This window comes from Lepisosteus oculatus, chromosome 15 (assembly GCF_040954835.1).
Source record: "Lepisosteus oculatus isolate fLepOcu1 chromosome 15, fLepOcu1.hap2, whole genome shotgun sequence".
NCBI lineage: Eukaryota > Metazoa > Chordata > Actinopteri > Semionotiformes > Lepisosteidae > Lepisosteus > Lepisosteus oculatus.
In genome coordinates, this window is record NC_090710.1 from 33,359,400 (window position 1) to 33,374,922 (window position 15,523).

The 15,523-nt window shown below is 36.5% G+C and overlaps 1 protein-coding gene across 10 annotated transcripts in view; it reads right to left on the reverse strand.

Annotated features, from left to right (window-relative positions):
• LOC102690903 (dachshund homolog 1) overlaps positions 1–15,523 on the reverse strand; it is a 183,290-nt gene that overhangs the window by 97,015 nt on the left and 70,752 nt on the right. For 5 of the 10 annotated variants that reach the window (XM_069178789.1, XM_069178788.1, XM_069178791.1 and 2 more), the window contains exons 2-3: positions 14,702–14,817; positions 5,308–5,391 (exon numbers count right to left, since the gene is read on the reverse strand). In XM_069178789.1, the coding sequence (XP_069034890.1) occupies positions 5,308–5,391; positions 14,702–14,817 (200 nt within the window). The remainder of the gene's footprint in view (positions 1–5,307; positions 5,392–14,701; positions 14,818–15,523) is intronic. The other 5 variants (XM_069178790.1, XM_015364536.2, XM_069178794.1 and 2 more) reach the window with 1 other exon arrangement.

Consider the following 15,523-nt stretch of genomic DNA (forward strand, 5'->3'; position numbering starts at 1 on the left):
CTAGCAGGAGAGAGAGATTCCTTAACTGACTTTCAATAGCAGTTTTTAGAAAAAGAGTAAATACTGTATGCAAGAACATTTATGAACATTGCTTCCTGAAGATTCCTGTTCTTGCTTTTTTACATATACTGTGCCCTGCAGATTTATTCATATGGGAACAAAACAACCATCCTCTAAGGCATACTGCATGAGAAAGATTTATGAATTGTATGATCAGACCTGGAAAAAAAATGTAATTCTGTAATCTTAATAGTATTGTAAACTTTATATTTGTCTTATATAATTTTAGAACACAAAACACGTGAATCATTTTTATTCTCACCCATGTAGGTATTCACACTACCTGTAGGTAGTGTTTTGTAAGTTTGCATCTGGCATACATTATATTAAGACAACACTTCCTATAGTATGTTATAATGTTATGGGACTTCTGATGAAGATCTTCCAAAAAAGAACCACAACTATCAGATTACACAGAGGTCTGGAGATCAAGATGGACAGTCAAGAATGTGTGTGTGCAGTTTACCACTTCTCTGTTAATGTGGATGCACTATATGCTTTGGGCTATAAAATGCGGGAATGCCCATTTTCGGCCAAGCTTGAGCTTCTCTGCAGAGGAGATCAGGGAGTTCATGGCTCTCCTTGTCTTAACAAGAGTTCCAGAACCTGCAGGTGCAAAACAACTCCAAAATATAACAGACCTCCCACTCCCATTCTTCACAGTGGGCATGAACTTTCCTTTGAGCTTTCCTTTCTTACACCAAACATAAAGCTGATGGGCATATTTCTAAAAGTTCCTTTTTAATTTAATCTGAGTTTCAACTGTTGTTCAGATGTTGTCAGGAAAATTCAAGTGACCTCTTTCTCGGCTTTTCTCTTGCAACTGGGCAGAATGCCACATTCTTGCAGGCAAAGTAAAACTGTGATTTTTGACACTTTGAATCCTGAAGACATCAGTTTGTGCTGGAGATCTCCAATAGTTGCCTCCTGAACCAGTTGTCTCACAGTGGCAAGATACATCCATGTCCTTTTCATGGCAGAGTGGCCACTATAGCAATAACCTTACATTTCTTAGTAATGGACCCTACAGTAGAAAGAAAGCAGTGTTGTCAGCTTGTGTGGATTCCTTTCCAGCCATCTCCCAGCCTGCTGAGGTCGATGACCCTGTACCTGCAGGCTCCAGAGAGCTCTCTGTCCTTACTCTGTTGTTAGTCAGTGAGTTATTCTTTATACACAAGGCAAAGAGGAAACCCATGTTAGGTACCTACAGTATGTTAGGATGCTGTTTACAGATTACAGTTCAGCTCAACAATTGTTCCTGCCAAGCTGGTCTCAAAACTCTATCTGCAACTGGACACTGGATTTCCTGATGGGCAAACCTCAGATGTTGAAAATTGGCAACAATATCTCCTCTAAAATATCTCCTCTACAGCGATCCTAAACAGTAGGCTGCTGTCTCAGTCCTAGGCTATACTCCTTGTTCACCTATGACTGTACAGCCACCTACAGCAGCAACCACATCATTAAGTTTGCAGATGACACCACTATTACTGGGCTGATCAACAACAACGATGAGTCCGCATAGAGGAGTGTGGTGGAGCTTCTTACAAGATGGTGCCTTGACAACAATCTGGACCTGAATGTTGTCGAAAAAGAAGTCATTGTGGACTTCAGGAGACCCAGAGGGAGTCACGCCTACATCAGCACCAATGTCACAGCAGTTGAAACTATCAGCTGCTTCAGGTTCCTCGGCCTGTAGATCTCCATCAACCTGGCTTGGACTCACAACAATGATTAATCTGAAAAGGGCACAACAATAAAGTGCAGTTTATGTGGTGCTTAAAAGAATGCGGTTTGGGGAAGCAGTTTCTCATGAACTTTTAACACAGCACTATAGAAAGTGTCCTCACTAGTGGCATCACTGTGTGGTACATCAGTACTACCATGGATAACAGAAATGCAATAGAAAGTGTTGTGTCAACGGCACAGAGGATCATAGGATGCGATTTACCATCAATCGGTGAGATCCACACCATCAGCTGTCGCAATAAAGCCCAATCCATCATTCAGGATCCCAACCATCCCAGCCACAAACTGTTCTCCCTCCTTCCCTCTGGCAAGCAGTACTGCACTGAAGAAGAGTTTCTATCCCACTGCAGTGTGCATCCTCAACAGCTAACTGCAGGGCCTCAGACTCAATACACACCTGCACTTTAATACAAAGTCTACCCTTTTTTTCTCTCAGTCTCACTGCTACATATTTATTTATTTTTCTACAATATATTTACTGTTCCTGTTGTCTACACTGTGCAGTGTTGTCTGTTGTACTGTGTGTGTCCCGAGAGATCAGTGCGATTAAGAATTCCAATGTATGTGTACATATGGCAATAAACCACTCCACTACTCTACCTCTGAAGGCCTGTTTCTCTTCCAAAAAATTATATTGCAAATTTGCTTTTGTTGAATTGTATTTACATAAATAGTCAATTAATTATGACCACATATGACTTTGCTATGTGCAAAGATGTCATAACTCCACTTTAACACTTTTTGAATAGTTTTAAGCAAGACACATTATCCCCATTATTAATCCATAAATGTTTTTGATCCTTTATCTGAGGTAAGAATAAATCTGGATGGCACTGTATGTATTTATCAGCAAAACGCCTTAATAAAGACATTTGCTTGCTTTTTAAATATCTTGCTGGCTTGTGCTTGATTTTCTAGGAGTGTATCAGAGATTTCTCCTTAAGTCAATCTGAAACAGTCCCCAAATTGTTTATATCATTCTGCACCACTATGCAGCAAACTGACAGGTCTTTATATAAAGCAGGCTCTGGGGAGAGGGGACTAAATTAGCCACTTGAAGCATTCGTTCTTCCAATACTGTAACTCCCCACTGTATCCACAGAGGGTTTCAGTCCCCAGTGCTGTCACTCTATCGTATTTAACCACCACTTAATTTAGTGCAGCGTTATCAGCACTGTCGTTTGCATGGGATTGACAATGCGATTGACCAAAAACTACCCGTGCTGCTTTGACATACAGCAAGGTTGTCTTCATTTTAAAAAAACTATACCTGCATTGTTTTTGCAGTAATAATAGCAAATTGTATGCTTGCTTTCAGGAGAGCCAATGGTGAATGATTCTGTAAGGTGAGTGTGAAATTTGAATTATGTTGCATACATCAGCATTTTCTTACACATTTTAACATGTAAGAACATGTAACACGTAAGTGTAAGAAGCTTACTGCAACTGTTCAATACCATGGGTTAAATAAAGACCTCTTATGAATCATTACTGATTTAGTCTTCTGCATTCGTTCATCCACATTTTATCAGCAACTAAATAGTACAGAACATTTTTCATTTGTCTGTAAGGAGAGACTGTCAACGGGATGTCAGCCCGTGACACTCAGCATCTGTTCATCTGTGCAGCAGAATCGGTGCATCCTGTTGAAGGCAATGGAACATTTCTTTTCTCTCTCCCAGGTTCGACAGTATGCAGTGGACCTATTTTAACGTACATAAAATCCATTCAGATGTGACTGCTCTGACTGCTAAGGTGTCAAATACACAGCAAAAGTGCAATTTGTTGGTTAGTAAATAACTCAATCTCTGAGACACTGCTTACTCCCAAAGAGAATGTTGCTGGGCTGCATTTGAACCAGGCTGCAAATGAAGGTCAAACCCACTACCACACAATATTAGACCCTGAAACAAAGGATCTGTTTCTGAGGACCCAGGGAAGTGACCCAGGCTCAGCATACAGTATATGACAAGCATGACAAGCCTGCGGCCCACAATTATGACACACACACATCTACATCTCTCACAGAAAGTGTAATAGTAATTAGAAGAATTAGACTTGAAAACCAAACTTTAGCAAAAATGGAATAAACAAACCCTGTTTAATTGATGTCCACATCAATTACCTTCCCTTAAGGTAAAAATAAAAATGTCTACAATTTTTAGAAAACCACGGGCTATCTTGCATATACAGAAAGACAGAAATAGGGCACATTGTAAAGGACCAATGGGAAAGGTTACTAAAAACACTTTATTAACAATGAAATTCATTAACCAAATAAAGAAAAGCATTGTTCTGTCAAAGTGAGCACAAATAACAAATAATAGGGATTGAGGCTGATAGTAGCCTCTGTGCTTGGAGCAGCTGTCATATTAAATAATAATGAGGGGTCTATTAATATGCAAAGGAACCAGCAGCAGACTGGCTTAATGCTGTCATGCCTCTGCATATTGTCAGATTGTTCATTATTAATTAACATGCTTGCTGCCCCATACCTGTGCAATGTCAGAACATTCTTATAACAAATACTGAATGTATGTGCCCTCTCCTAATAATAGTGTAATTAAATTAAAATCAGATTAACTACACATCAGTACACAAAGACTGACTTTACAACTCAGGCGATAAAGAATTACCAGCCCTTATCTGAAATGTTACTTTTTTTAACTGTGGGCAGCCCTGACTCTTGCTTTACTTATCTAACAACGTACCTGAGAATAGCACCTATCCTCTTACATCCCAATGAGCTGAGAAGCTCTATTTTATGCATGGGCTGGTAATAATGACAAAGTCAGGGTGGAGTGCCGGGGACTTTTAAGTGGGCTGATCTATTCTTATATCATGTTAAATTTAATATCAATTACAGCCACTTGTTTTCAAGTACGTATCCAACGGCAAGAGGTAGTGCCTGGCGGACCCAGAATCTGACTGGCACTTTTGCTAAATATTAAATCTGCACACAAGCAGTTTTCACCTGAACTCGTACTGTAACTGAGTAAAAATCAAAAGAATATTTAATTAAACTATACCCTCAGGTCATGCCTTGACATTTGCCACAGTGAATGACCATGCACACTTTTCAATAATGGTTAAAGTAAAAGTAAATTAACAGAAGGTTTGATTTCAAAAGAAGTCAGAATAAATGTAGCCTAATTCTTAAGAGATTTCAAGGCATTTTAAAATCTATCATTTGAAGCAAGACAAGAACATCTCAAAATAATAAAGTAGTTCAAAAATAAAGATTGGATGGATTAGAGTATGTGTAGAAATAATTGCCAAATTTCAGGAATTCTACATTTAATGGGAATCAACTGTTAGGGACTGTGGAAAAATAATAATATCTTACACTTACATACTGTAGCTCCTTCATTCTGAAGGATCTCACAGCCCTTTGCACATAAAGAAGGGGGCCCACTTCACCCCCACTGAAGTGATCACCTACTGTACATGGGCACTGGAGCTGTCACTACACTCTGGCAGATTCGTAGCACTGAATACCAGGTAGAGAAGAGAAAGTCCAGCGTGGGACTGAGCCAGGACACAGGGGAAATACTTCTATTCTTGGGAACAATGCCACAGGATCTGCAATGACCAAGCCACAAGGACCACTGTTTAACACCTCATCTAAGGACAACACTCCCTACAACACACAATCTCTGGTCATAGTCCTGGAGCACTAGACTGGAAAATCCAGTTCAAAGTGAAGAGCGCTACCTACTGGTCCGCCAACACCAGTGACAACAGCAGCCTGACTTTTCACAGTATGATGTTAACAAGGCCAACAATATTAATGAGGCCTAGCCTTGCTCAGATGTTTTGAAATAGTATTTTCAAACTACAACGAAACAGTTAAATATGTTTAAAGTATTAAATATAAAAAACAAAACTTATTACTGATTATTTTGAACCTACCAAACTGTGGTTTAGACAGCATAACACAATGTCTTAATGAATGCAACTATATAAACTTACAGCGTTTACACAAAATTTTATTTTAAATATTAAAATACTTTCTCCTGGTAACAGTATGAAAGTGTTTTGAAATGGGATCAGGGATATACAATGAGCTTGCTAATACACCATTAAGCCATCTTCTGTCTATTCACTACTTTTAACACAGTTACAGGCTCATTCAATTCAGAAACGCATCTTTCTTCTTACTTATCAGCTTTCTCCTGAATTTTATCAAACTTAGCTGACTAAAAAGAAGCTTAAAGAAAGAAGAATGGACAAAAGTTAAACCTGAAAACAAAACATTTTTTAAATATTTGAAAACCATGACAAAATGTTGTAAAAAAGAGTTGCCTAAACTGACTTCTTGTCCTTTTTTTCTTGTGTATTTTATATACATTCATATTTTTTAGCCAAGAAGCATGGAGAAGTAATTGAATATTAATATAAAGTAATTTATAAAAAATATGTTTTACTTTTCTATCAATGGTCACCTAGATCATATTTAGAATTAACACAGATATAATGTAAACTATATTTTGAGTCACAATTTATGAATTAATCCTTTAATGTTTGTGTTGTTGTGCTGTACAATATTATTACTAAACTTGCTTATTAAATAATGTTAGTATTTTCACATGTATAGCAGTAAATCCATGGATACTGTACTCTGAAACACATTAAAGATATCTACTTAACATGTTATTCGTTGTCTATGAATCTCAAAAAACTGCAATTAGAGAGCTTTTGTTTTCTGCCACCAAAAAATCTTTGAAATGCGATCCAAAAAAGATTAACAAAACCAAATACAGTGCACAGAGCTGTTAAGAATTGGACTGGTATTTGATCTGCTAATGTTTCGGCACATTGATCAATTTACCTTTCATTTCCTAATTTAAATGAACATTTCAGGGCTTGAAAGTCTGGTTGTCACATTATGATATTAGATTACAGGACAACTAAATATCTCCTTTCTGCTGTTGAAACAGAACAAAGTATTAAGTGCTGCAACTCATACTGATAAAATCGCTTCTATTCTTACCCTGCCTTCAGTTAAGCAAAGTATAGTTTAGCGGCTGTAATTGCTCTACACCTCATGTTATGCATTCATGAATCAGATGACTATGCAATACAATAGCACAAACTGTACACTTCCTTTCCCATCAAACCAGAGGTACACAAAACCCCATCTAATGAACAAGATTTACAAATCCACTGTAAAGATCTGACAATTAAGAAAATGTCTAATAAGTACAGTGTGTCCTTCCTGCAGAGTGCTTCAAACCTTAGCCTCTCAAAGTAAGCTGCGGTATCAGCTCGCAATTAAAAATTAAACAGTTTAGATCTTCTGCCGTTAAATCGAAAAAGACAAGAGGTGTTTTAGCAGGAGGAGTTGTCATTAAGGGCAATCAGACAGAAAGGCTGTTTCCCTTGCTCTAAACAAGTAAAAAAATGTTGAGACTCTTGACAAGAAGAGATTCCTTTCAAAGTATTTTGCCCCGTAATGGGTTCTCTTTCAAATTTCAGCTCCAGTACTATTTATTCCAAAATTAGGACCACATCATTGCTAAAATGCCAGACTGAACTAATGAAGAGGATATGACAAAATGACATGGTATCACTACAAGAACGCAATATACTGTAATAAAAAAAAAACATTCTAAATTTCATTTTACACGCATGCTATCTAGACCTCACACAGTAATTTCATTTGTATAAATCTTATTAACTATCCAAAGATTATCCAAGTAAGTGAATGTATGGTTCTGTTCGTAAAGGTATACTGTACATGTCTTGTTTCTCGTGTATGGGAAAGTCAGTGAGCAAGGTCCTTACACAGAAGTGCATTTATGAATACTAAATATATGTGATGATAATAATAAATATAGAAAATAAATGTAAGATTGTCCTGTATAACCCTGGGTCTAAATTGCTATAGTATCCTTTTTCTTCACCTTATGTAGATATTGAATATAGCACTAGGTTAGATTTTTAATGTATTAAGTCTGGGTTCTATCCAGTGAATTTTAAAATAAAGCCATCAGTAATGGATATCATGCTTATGAGCTAGCTAAAGCATAAATCTTCCTAACGATACTGGTAGTGTAGGACAGAAATAGCAGTATATATTGGTGAAATGTGAAAAAGGCCTAGACTAAGTCAAAGGGTCTCACTTCATGAATATTTGCTGTTTTATCTTGAGAGTTTCCTGGAGTAGGGTATTTTACTGGGTATTTTACTGGAGTAGCACAGGTGTTTTAGAATTAGCAGTCCAGATCCCTAACCACAGCTCCCCACCTCTGCCAGCAATGGAAACATTTAATAGCTAATTGATTAATAATAGAGTAACATTACTGAATCTATTAACAGATTAAAATTTCTGAAAATATTGTATAAATTACATTTGTCCACAGATCCAACAGACTGGTGCACAGTGAATCAAAGAAATCAAAATACGGACACAGCAGCACCTGTGACCCTAAAACAAACTATAAGTCGAAGTGGCAAAGTGTTGCTAATGTGAAGGATCAATATGTGATAACCATGAATGCTACACACTTATTATGAAAATTTATAATAACGCTTAAAACTAACTGGGAATTTTTACCTTTCTCATGCAACAGAACAACTTTAATAATGCTTATCTTACTGAACAGGAAACATACAATAAGCAAAGCAGTAATACTGGGGGCTTGAGACAGAAATAGCAAAATACAGTATTGGGAGTGGTTTTAACTAAAAAGGACTAATTTTGGATTGGTGACACCCTTAAACGTCCTTAAGATATTTTATTTTTATAAACTAAATTTTAATTGTTACTCATAACAGCTAAGGACTCCAAACAAAACCGTGGAATAAAAATGAACACAGATTCAATAGGAAAACAGCATCTTGGTAGTTGTACAAGAGTAAAAACTGTTAAAACTTTGTAATGACAAATATTTATATATCTGTTTTTGGCTTGTTAGATTTTTATAATATTTTAAAATTAAATTCAGGCTAGCTAGTAATGAAAGCATAGTTGGCTTACTGTCCTCCACAACTATAATAGTAAAAAAAGATTAGACACCTGACCACAAGGTTTTCAACGTAGTTCAGATAAAAGTATAACTTCAGAAAACGCAGCTTCACTCAAAGAAGCCGAGTTTGTAACAACAGGACATTCCTATAAAGGAATGATGCAAACAACTTATTTTAAGAATAGGAAAAGTCTGGCCAGCTTGATCACTCTCTCATTCACAAATCCAAACCAGAGCTTAATCAGAGATGGGAGAACCAGATTAGCCTGACTTAGATCTGTTTTAACTAAGACAATTAAATCCTAATTCATGTTTTTTTTTAAATAAGAAATGTGCTGAAAACACAAACCATAAGGAATAAGGACTTTTTGCATCACTATAATAACCTCGTGGCTTAACAATAATTGTACCATGTGAAAAAACAACTCCTCCATCTCCAGCCTGATTATTTTAACAAGATTTGCACCGTTGCATTTCTTACTCATTCTTTGAATGTTTATTCTAATGGAAGGTTTCTATCGCAGGGGTCATAGACTGGACACAAACAAAATCAAGATGCCAGAAGGTGTGGGAGTGACCCTAATTTTTAGGAAAAAAAATGACTGGTTGGTATGAGGGTAGAGGCGAACCTTATCCAAGCTAATACTGAAAGTTGTGGCTCGAATGTTAGCCCAAGCTTTTCACAGCTCCTCTGCTTTAAAGGAGATGTCATCTATGTGCAGTGTCAGCTGAGAACAAATAATACGATTTAGAGCAGCAATCTCAGCGTAATGCATTAGGCATTGCAAAACCCCTGGAGCCAAGCCCTGAGGAGAAGGTATTTCACAAAGGATATGTTGGATGATGTTTGTTTTGTTAAATGGGAACCAAAGCAGATTAAAATCTCTTTGCCTAACCTGGCCTTCACTCATTTAAAGGGTAAAAAATAATACAAAGGCTGCTGTAATTGTCTATCTCAAGATAGCATGCAGATCTGTCACTATGAGGCTGATATGTGCTCTGGCTAGGATATGGAAGTCCTTTTCGAGGAACCTACTGAAGTAGACAGCTTTCTGTGGCTCTCACAAAGCTTGCTGAGGGGAATTAAAATAAACAAAACAAAATAAAATTAATCTTACAGTGAGTGAAGTTTTGATACATAAGTTATGGCAGCTCCCTTTGCCCCAAGCAAAGAATGAGTTTTGCCATTTGATAATTTGCTTGATTCAGTGCACTGCTTCATGCAGGGCATTTTCTGCCTGATTTATGTTTAATCGAGTCACCTGCTCAATGTTAAGGAGGGTCGCAGGCAGACAGACGGGATATAACTGCGTTAGTACCAGGGCTTTCAACATTCCCAAATCTGACATCAAACAGAGAATGAGTTGCTCTGGACAGCATTTCAAAGCACTTTTTCCAGCTCTAAAAAAACTAATAAACGAAAAAGCACAGCCTCTATTCTGATTGCATTATCAAATCAAACACAGTACTTTAATAACATTTATACAGGGTTTTTTTCCCTACCATTAATGTGCTTTCAATTTAAAGAATACACTCTTTATGAGAATTGTTAATCAAATACATTATTCAGATTTGATGTATTAGGATTGATATCAGTAATACAGTATCTCTACAGTATACTAAAAACATAAAATGTATTACAATGATAATCATGTTGACGAAAAATAGCAGTAATGAGTATAGTATACCACTAATATTAATTGTAAGTAGGGTGCTGACGACAAGATACAAAAATCAGCATCACTTCCATTCTTCTTGAGAAAAAAATGATTATATTAAAATTTGCTTCTTTTTTTATCATACTGTAATTTTTCAAAACCCAACAATACTAAACAAAATAGATGGAATAGAGAAGAACTGATATAAAGTTTCTAAAGACGTCACGTCTATGGGTGTTGTTTACAGAACATTATGGCAGGTTCTTTTTTAAAGTTGATTTTCAAAACCTCCTTTTCTACTTGAAGAACACCAAGCTCTCTAATAAAAAACAACTTTAGGACCAGGTTTTAAAAAAGAAAATGCTTTATTTTCAACTGTGACATACTGAATATGATACACAGCTACAAAATAACACCTCAGTGCGGACAATGTGAGGATAATGACACTATGAAGCTGAGAATTTTTCTAAAACATGGGAAACTTTCATAAACATAAACTTCACATGAGATTTACCGTTCACAATTTAAATTCAGACCAAGCTCTTCAGGATGAGGCACTGCTTTTTGTTTTCTGTGTGCCTTGACAAAATGTCAAGATCACAGCATAAAAGAAGAAGCCTTTTTGTAGGTCTGATGAGGACGATATCAAAGAGGGTTTTGCTTTATTTTCAGCTAAACAAAACCCTGCTCTCCAATCCTAGCTGTCCCCCATGGCCTTTAAGTTTCTATTTCCAAAAAGACATTGAGAGTGTGACCTCTTCCAAGACATGAAAGTGGGGCAAGTATTTCCAGCTCCCTTATTTAAAAGCACAAAGCTGTCATCTGTGGTTTTCCTTTGTTAAATCTTGCATATTCTGTAACTGCGTTTGAATTTCAAATTCAGCTCTCTGTACATTTTTTCCAAACTCTGGTCTTTTTTGTGGACTGAAAATAGCAAAAGAGTAAAATGCCAATATGGGTTAACAGAAACTTCAGATATAAAATCTCTGAAGTGACATTATCAGAAAATGATTAAAGATCATGAAGGAAAAAAAAGAAGTTTTACGAGCTTTAAACTAAAACAAAATAAAAAATTAAAATTAAAAAATCATTTCTTTAAATAACTTAGTGTAAACCTCTTTCCCAGAGTAATGTTCTTGGCATGCTCCTTTAGTTTCTTAGTATCATGAGGGAGAAACATCCCCATTTCTCTGGTTTCATAGACAGGCTCATGAGATACATTTAAGGTCAAACGCTGCACCAGATTCATTCACCCAGAGGACAGAAACTCTTTTTAGTGAACACAAAAACTCCTCCTAGCAATATGGGTATTTGGCATGCAAAGGTAGTAATACAAATACCTTGTTAGAATCCATTCCGATTCCACCAGCAGCATTTACAGCCCTGCTATACAGGCTACAATAGGCCTTGCATTTGCAGATTTCTACCTGTGTTAGTCTCAAATAACAGACGATATACCAGCCTATTTGGTGGTTTTAGCAATAATTCCTATTGAAATAGCATCCCTAAACTGTGGTAATTTAACCTCTTCAGGCATAACAATAAATCAAGTTCCCCCTCTCCTACATAAAAAAGGCAAAAGGTGTTTTTTAATTACAGTACGGAGACTTCAAAATATTGTGAACAAGGTATCAGATATATCCAACAGGAAAATTAAGTTTAATATATTTTTAGAAAAAAAGCAATCAAACCTGGTTTAAAATTTAATTAAATCTCAAAATTATTTAATGACAGACTTTTTATCTCTATTTGTGCACTTTTAAAATCTTAATGTACTTCCACACACCATATTACACATTACACATTACACAGCTACTCTTTGAAATGCAGAAAGCCACATTAGAGATAAATGATGCTGCATAGTCTTCCTCACTATGGCTCTGAAGAAAAGAGCAATAATATTTACTGCTCAAGCATGTCATTTTAATGTGTAAGGCTGAGTTGGTTCATTAAACTCTTATCCCTGTGTATTCTGATAGAGAGATAGATTAGATATATCGATGTCCATAAACATACCTTAGAGGGAAAAAAAATATTAGCCACTCTGACATCAAGATGGAGAAATCCTTGTCATAAATAAAAGGTTTTTTTTTTTCATTAAGCAAATGGCTCATCGCTGGTTAAAGACCAAGAGTGGAAAAGCACTGCCTTTCCAAAGGGAACAGTTAAACATTATTTCCTCAGCACTTTAAAGTTATTTAAAATAAAATGTTTGCATTTAAATATAATATAACACTATTATTAATTTTACATAACTATTATTTTATGAAGCCTAGAGGCATTATTAAAATATGTTGTATAAATCAGGAGGCTTACTTGGCATGAGCCCTTATTATTCAAAGACAATTAAAACTACAAGCAGTTGTTTCTGCAGGTTTGAGACAAGCTTTGCTGGTACGGACTACAGCACACCACCGAAATCATTACCACTGAGCCAGCAAGAAGTACAAAGCAAGAGCATAAGGGAAAGCAGCTCTTTCTCTTATACCATTAGCTGAAATAAAACATGCTGAAGGCTAACTTGAAATTCAAATGGTTATTGTTGATTCTTGTGGCAATGAGCTTATTTTAACATCAGCAGTGCCTATACACATTCAGAAATGAAGTGGATTTAATTCAGGATAATTATTATTGCACACTCAAGGCGTAATCTAACTCCTAATGAAATAATCTGGAAAACGGAGAGACAGCACTGATCAACATATAAAGTAATTGGGAATCTTATTTTATTCATGTATAAATGAAATATATAAGAACTTGTTATTCCAGACATTTCAGACAGTGGTTGGATTTCTGTGACATTGTCAGGTTTGTTGATTTTTCTGTGTGTAGGTACAGATTCTAAAATAAAATATCCTTTTTATAATTTGCTCATGAAGCCAAAGAAACATTGAATGTATAAGGAAAACCAGTTCCAAGGAAGGGGCAGAATAAGCCTATGAGGCATGTTAAAACATTATTGTGTTTTTCACTTGGCTCCCGAGAGAGTGTAGTGTTTTTAGACTCTGCTGTCATCTCTGTTAGTTTATCTTTCAGTCGTTGTATTCGGGTAGCCTTCTGTAATAACAGACAGAGAATGGTCTGCTCCAGATTCTCATTTCATAATATTCAAAACTGAGGGATATGCTACAAAATTCTGCAAAACCCAACTATGTTATACAGAATGATTGGAATAAGCTTCTAGTGGACTGAAAGGGGCTCTGTTAACATCAAATTTATTCTCATTCAGATATGTCAAAGTCAGAAGCTTAGGGCAAAGCCTAGCATCCACTTTAGCAAAAAGTTGTGTAATCTCTGTCTCTTGTCGTGTTTCTTTGGCAAATGCAGCATGGCCCTTCTTTGTACTTCAAGGCGATTTCCAAACAAAGCGCATAGGAAACTCAACTACTTTTTGCAATCTGTTAAACAAAGATTATGCAATGATTACCTAAATGCTGTCATGTTCAAAACAGCACAACATACCATACTGTGCACATTTTTTATCCCTTTAGGAAAACTGTTTTGCTACTGGAAAAAAAATAGGTTTCTCTTATTTCATTTATTGCTAACTTTATAACTGAAGTGTTGCAGGCCTCAGTTTTCTTAATGGAAATCTTTAAAAATCTCAGTGCTAGGCTGTTCCTGCAGGTATTAAAAGATCTCTTGCTCACACACAGTCCTACAAAAATCCCACAATCAGAAAGGTTTCGCTACAGTGGGTTTCATTCTGAAGTGGCACTTTGATCCTCTACTGTTTAAATTTTTGTAATAGGCTTAGTTAATAAGAAAATGCATTGAAATTAAGATAAAAACTGTTATGTATGTATGTAGGAAATTGTATAGATTTCCAACACCATAATACCAGTAATAAAAAGGATATGCATGGGTGCAATGATAACTAGACCTACGTCCCAATGACTGATGGAAGTTCTGCTTTTAGTTTTCTGTCCATCAGGCTTGTTCACTGCAGAACGTTCAGAGCTGTTCAGTGTTCACAGCCAATCCACTAAGACACAAGAATAGATTTATTTCTGTGTAACACAAGTCCGATTTAACTCAAAGTAGCATTGTCTAGCCTCCTCTCAAGGCAACATGTGTTTTTAAGGAGACTAATCTGTTTTTGCGGAATGATTATTTCTGCACATCTTCACGACTACTCCACTACTAGTTATTCGGGATGTCAGATTGCCATTTGCAATCCCCCGGCTGCACTGGCGAGCGGAGTGTCCTGGGAGGCAGGCGGGGGAGCAGGGAGACAGGTCCTGAGGAGAGGAGTGTGTTTACCTGTAGGAGGAATGATTCCCGGCGACATGAGGCCTGGGACAGTGTGTGGCATGATGTGTGGGTTCTCCGGAGACGTGACACTCTGAGTTCTCTTCGGTGGCCTCCCGGGTCTCGAGCTAAAATTAAAATGAAAAAAGGAAGAAGAAAGAAGTTGTTTTTTTTTACATGTGGACTGCTGTCTTTAACGCAGTGTTACTGAAAGAGCCAGCATGTTCTGTAAATAAATTTATTTCAAGGACAGTTGCTTTTGCAGTTAGATGTAACAGACTTCCATTACTAATTAGATTACATGCTGAATTCATTTCCTTCATTGAAGATCAACCGCTTTTGATGCATAATTCATAGCCAGCACCTCGTTACCTGCTCCCTGGTATTAATATCCAGACACTATTTGAATTGCCTCGTTTGCATATGCTAAAATTCAGCATGCAGCTTTCAGCTTGAAAATTACATGTTAACTTGTAATAATTATTGCAGTCAGGCCGCTATTGATTTATGAGACTTTTAAAAACCAAATATGTGTAGTTCTTGTAATGAATGATATTTTAAGGTTCTTCAGGAAATTAAAAGGCAATGGCCGCCTAAGGAAATGTTCTGCTTGTTTGATTTAATACTACAGTTAGCTGGAAGGTGGTATGAAAGAGTGATTCAGACCTGTAGTACATTTCTGATGATATGTTTTATTACTTCTCACCACTGGCCCAGTATCTAGATGATAAATGACAATACATGCCTAATCTGGTGGAAAGGGTCTCTATAGTGTCTTCATTTTCATTCTTTTTTTAAGATTATGAACTTAAATACATTTATGCTTGTGTGAGT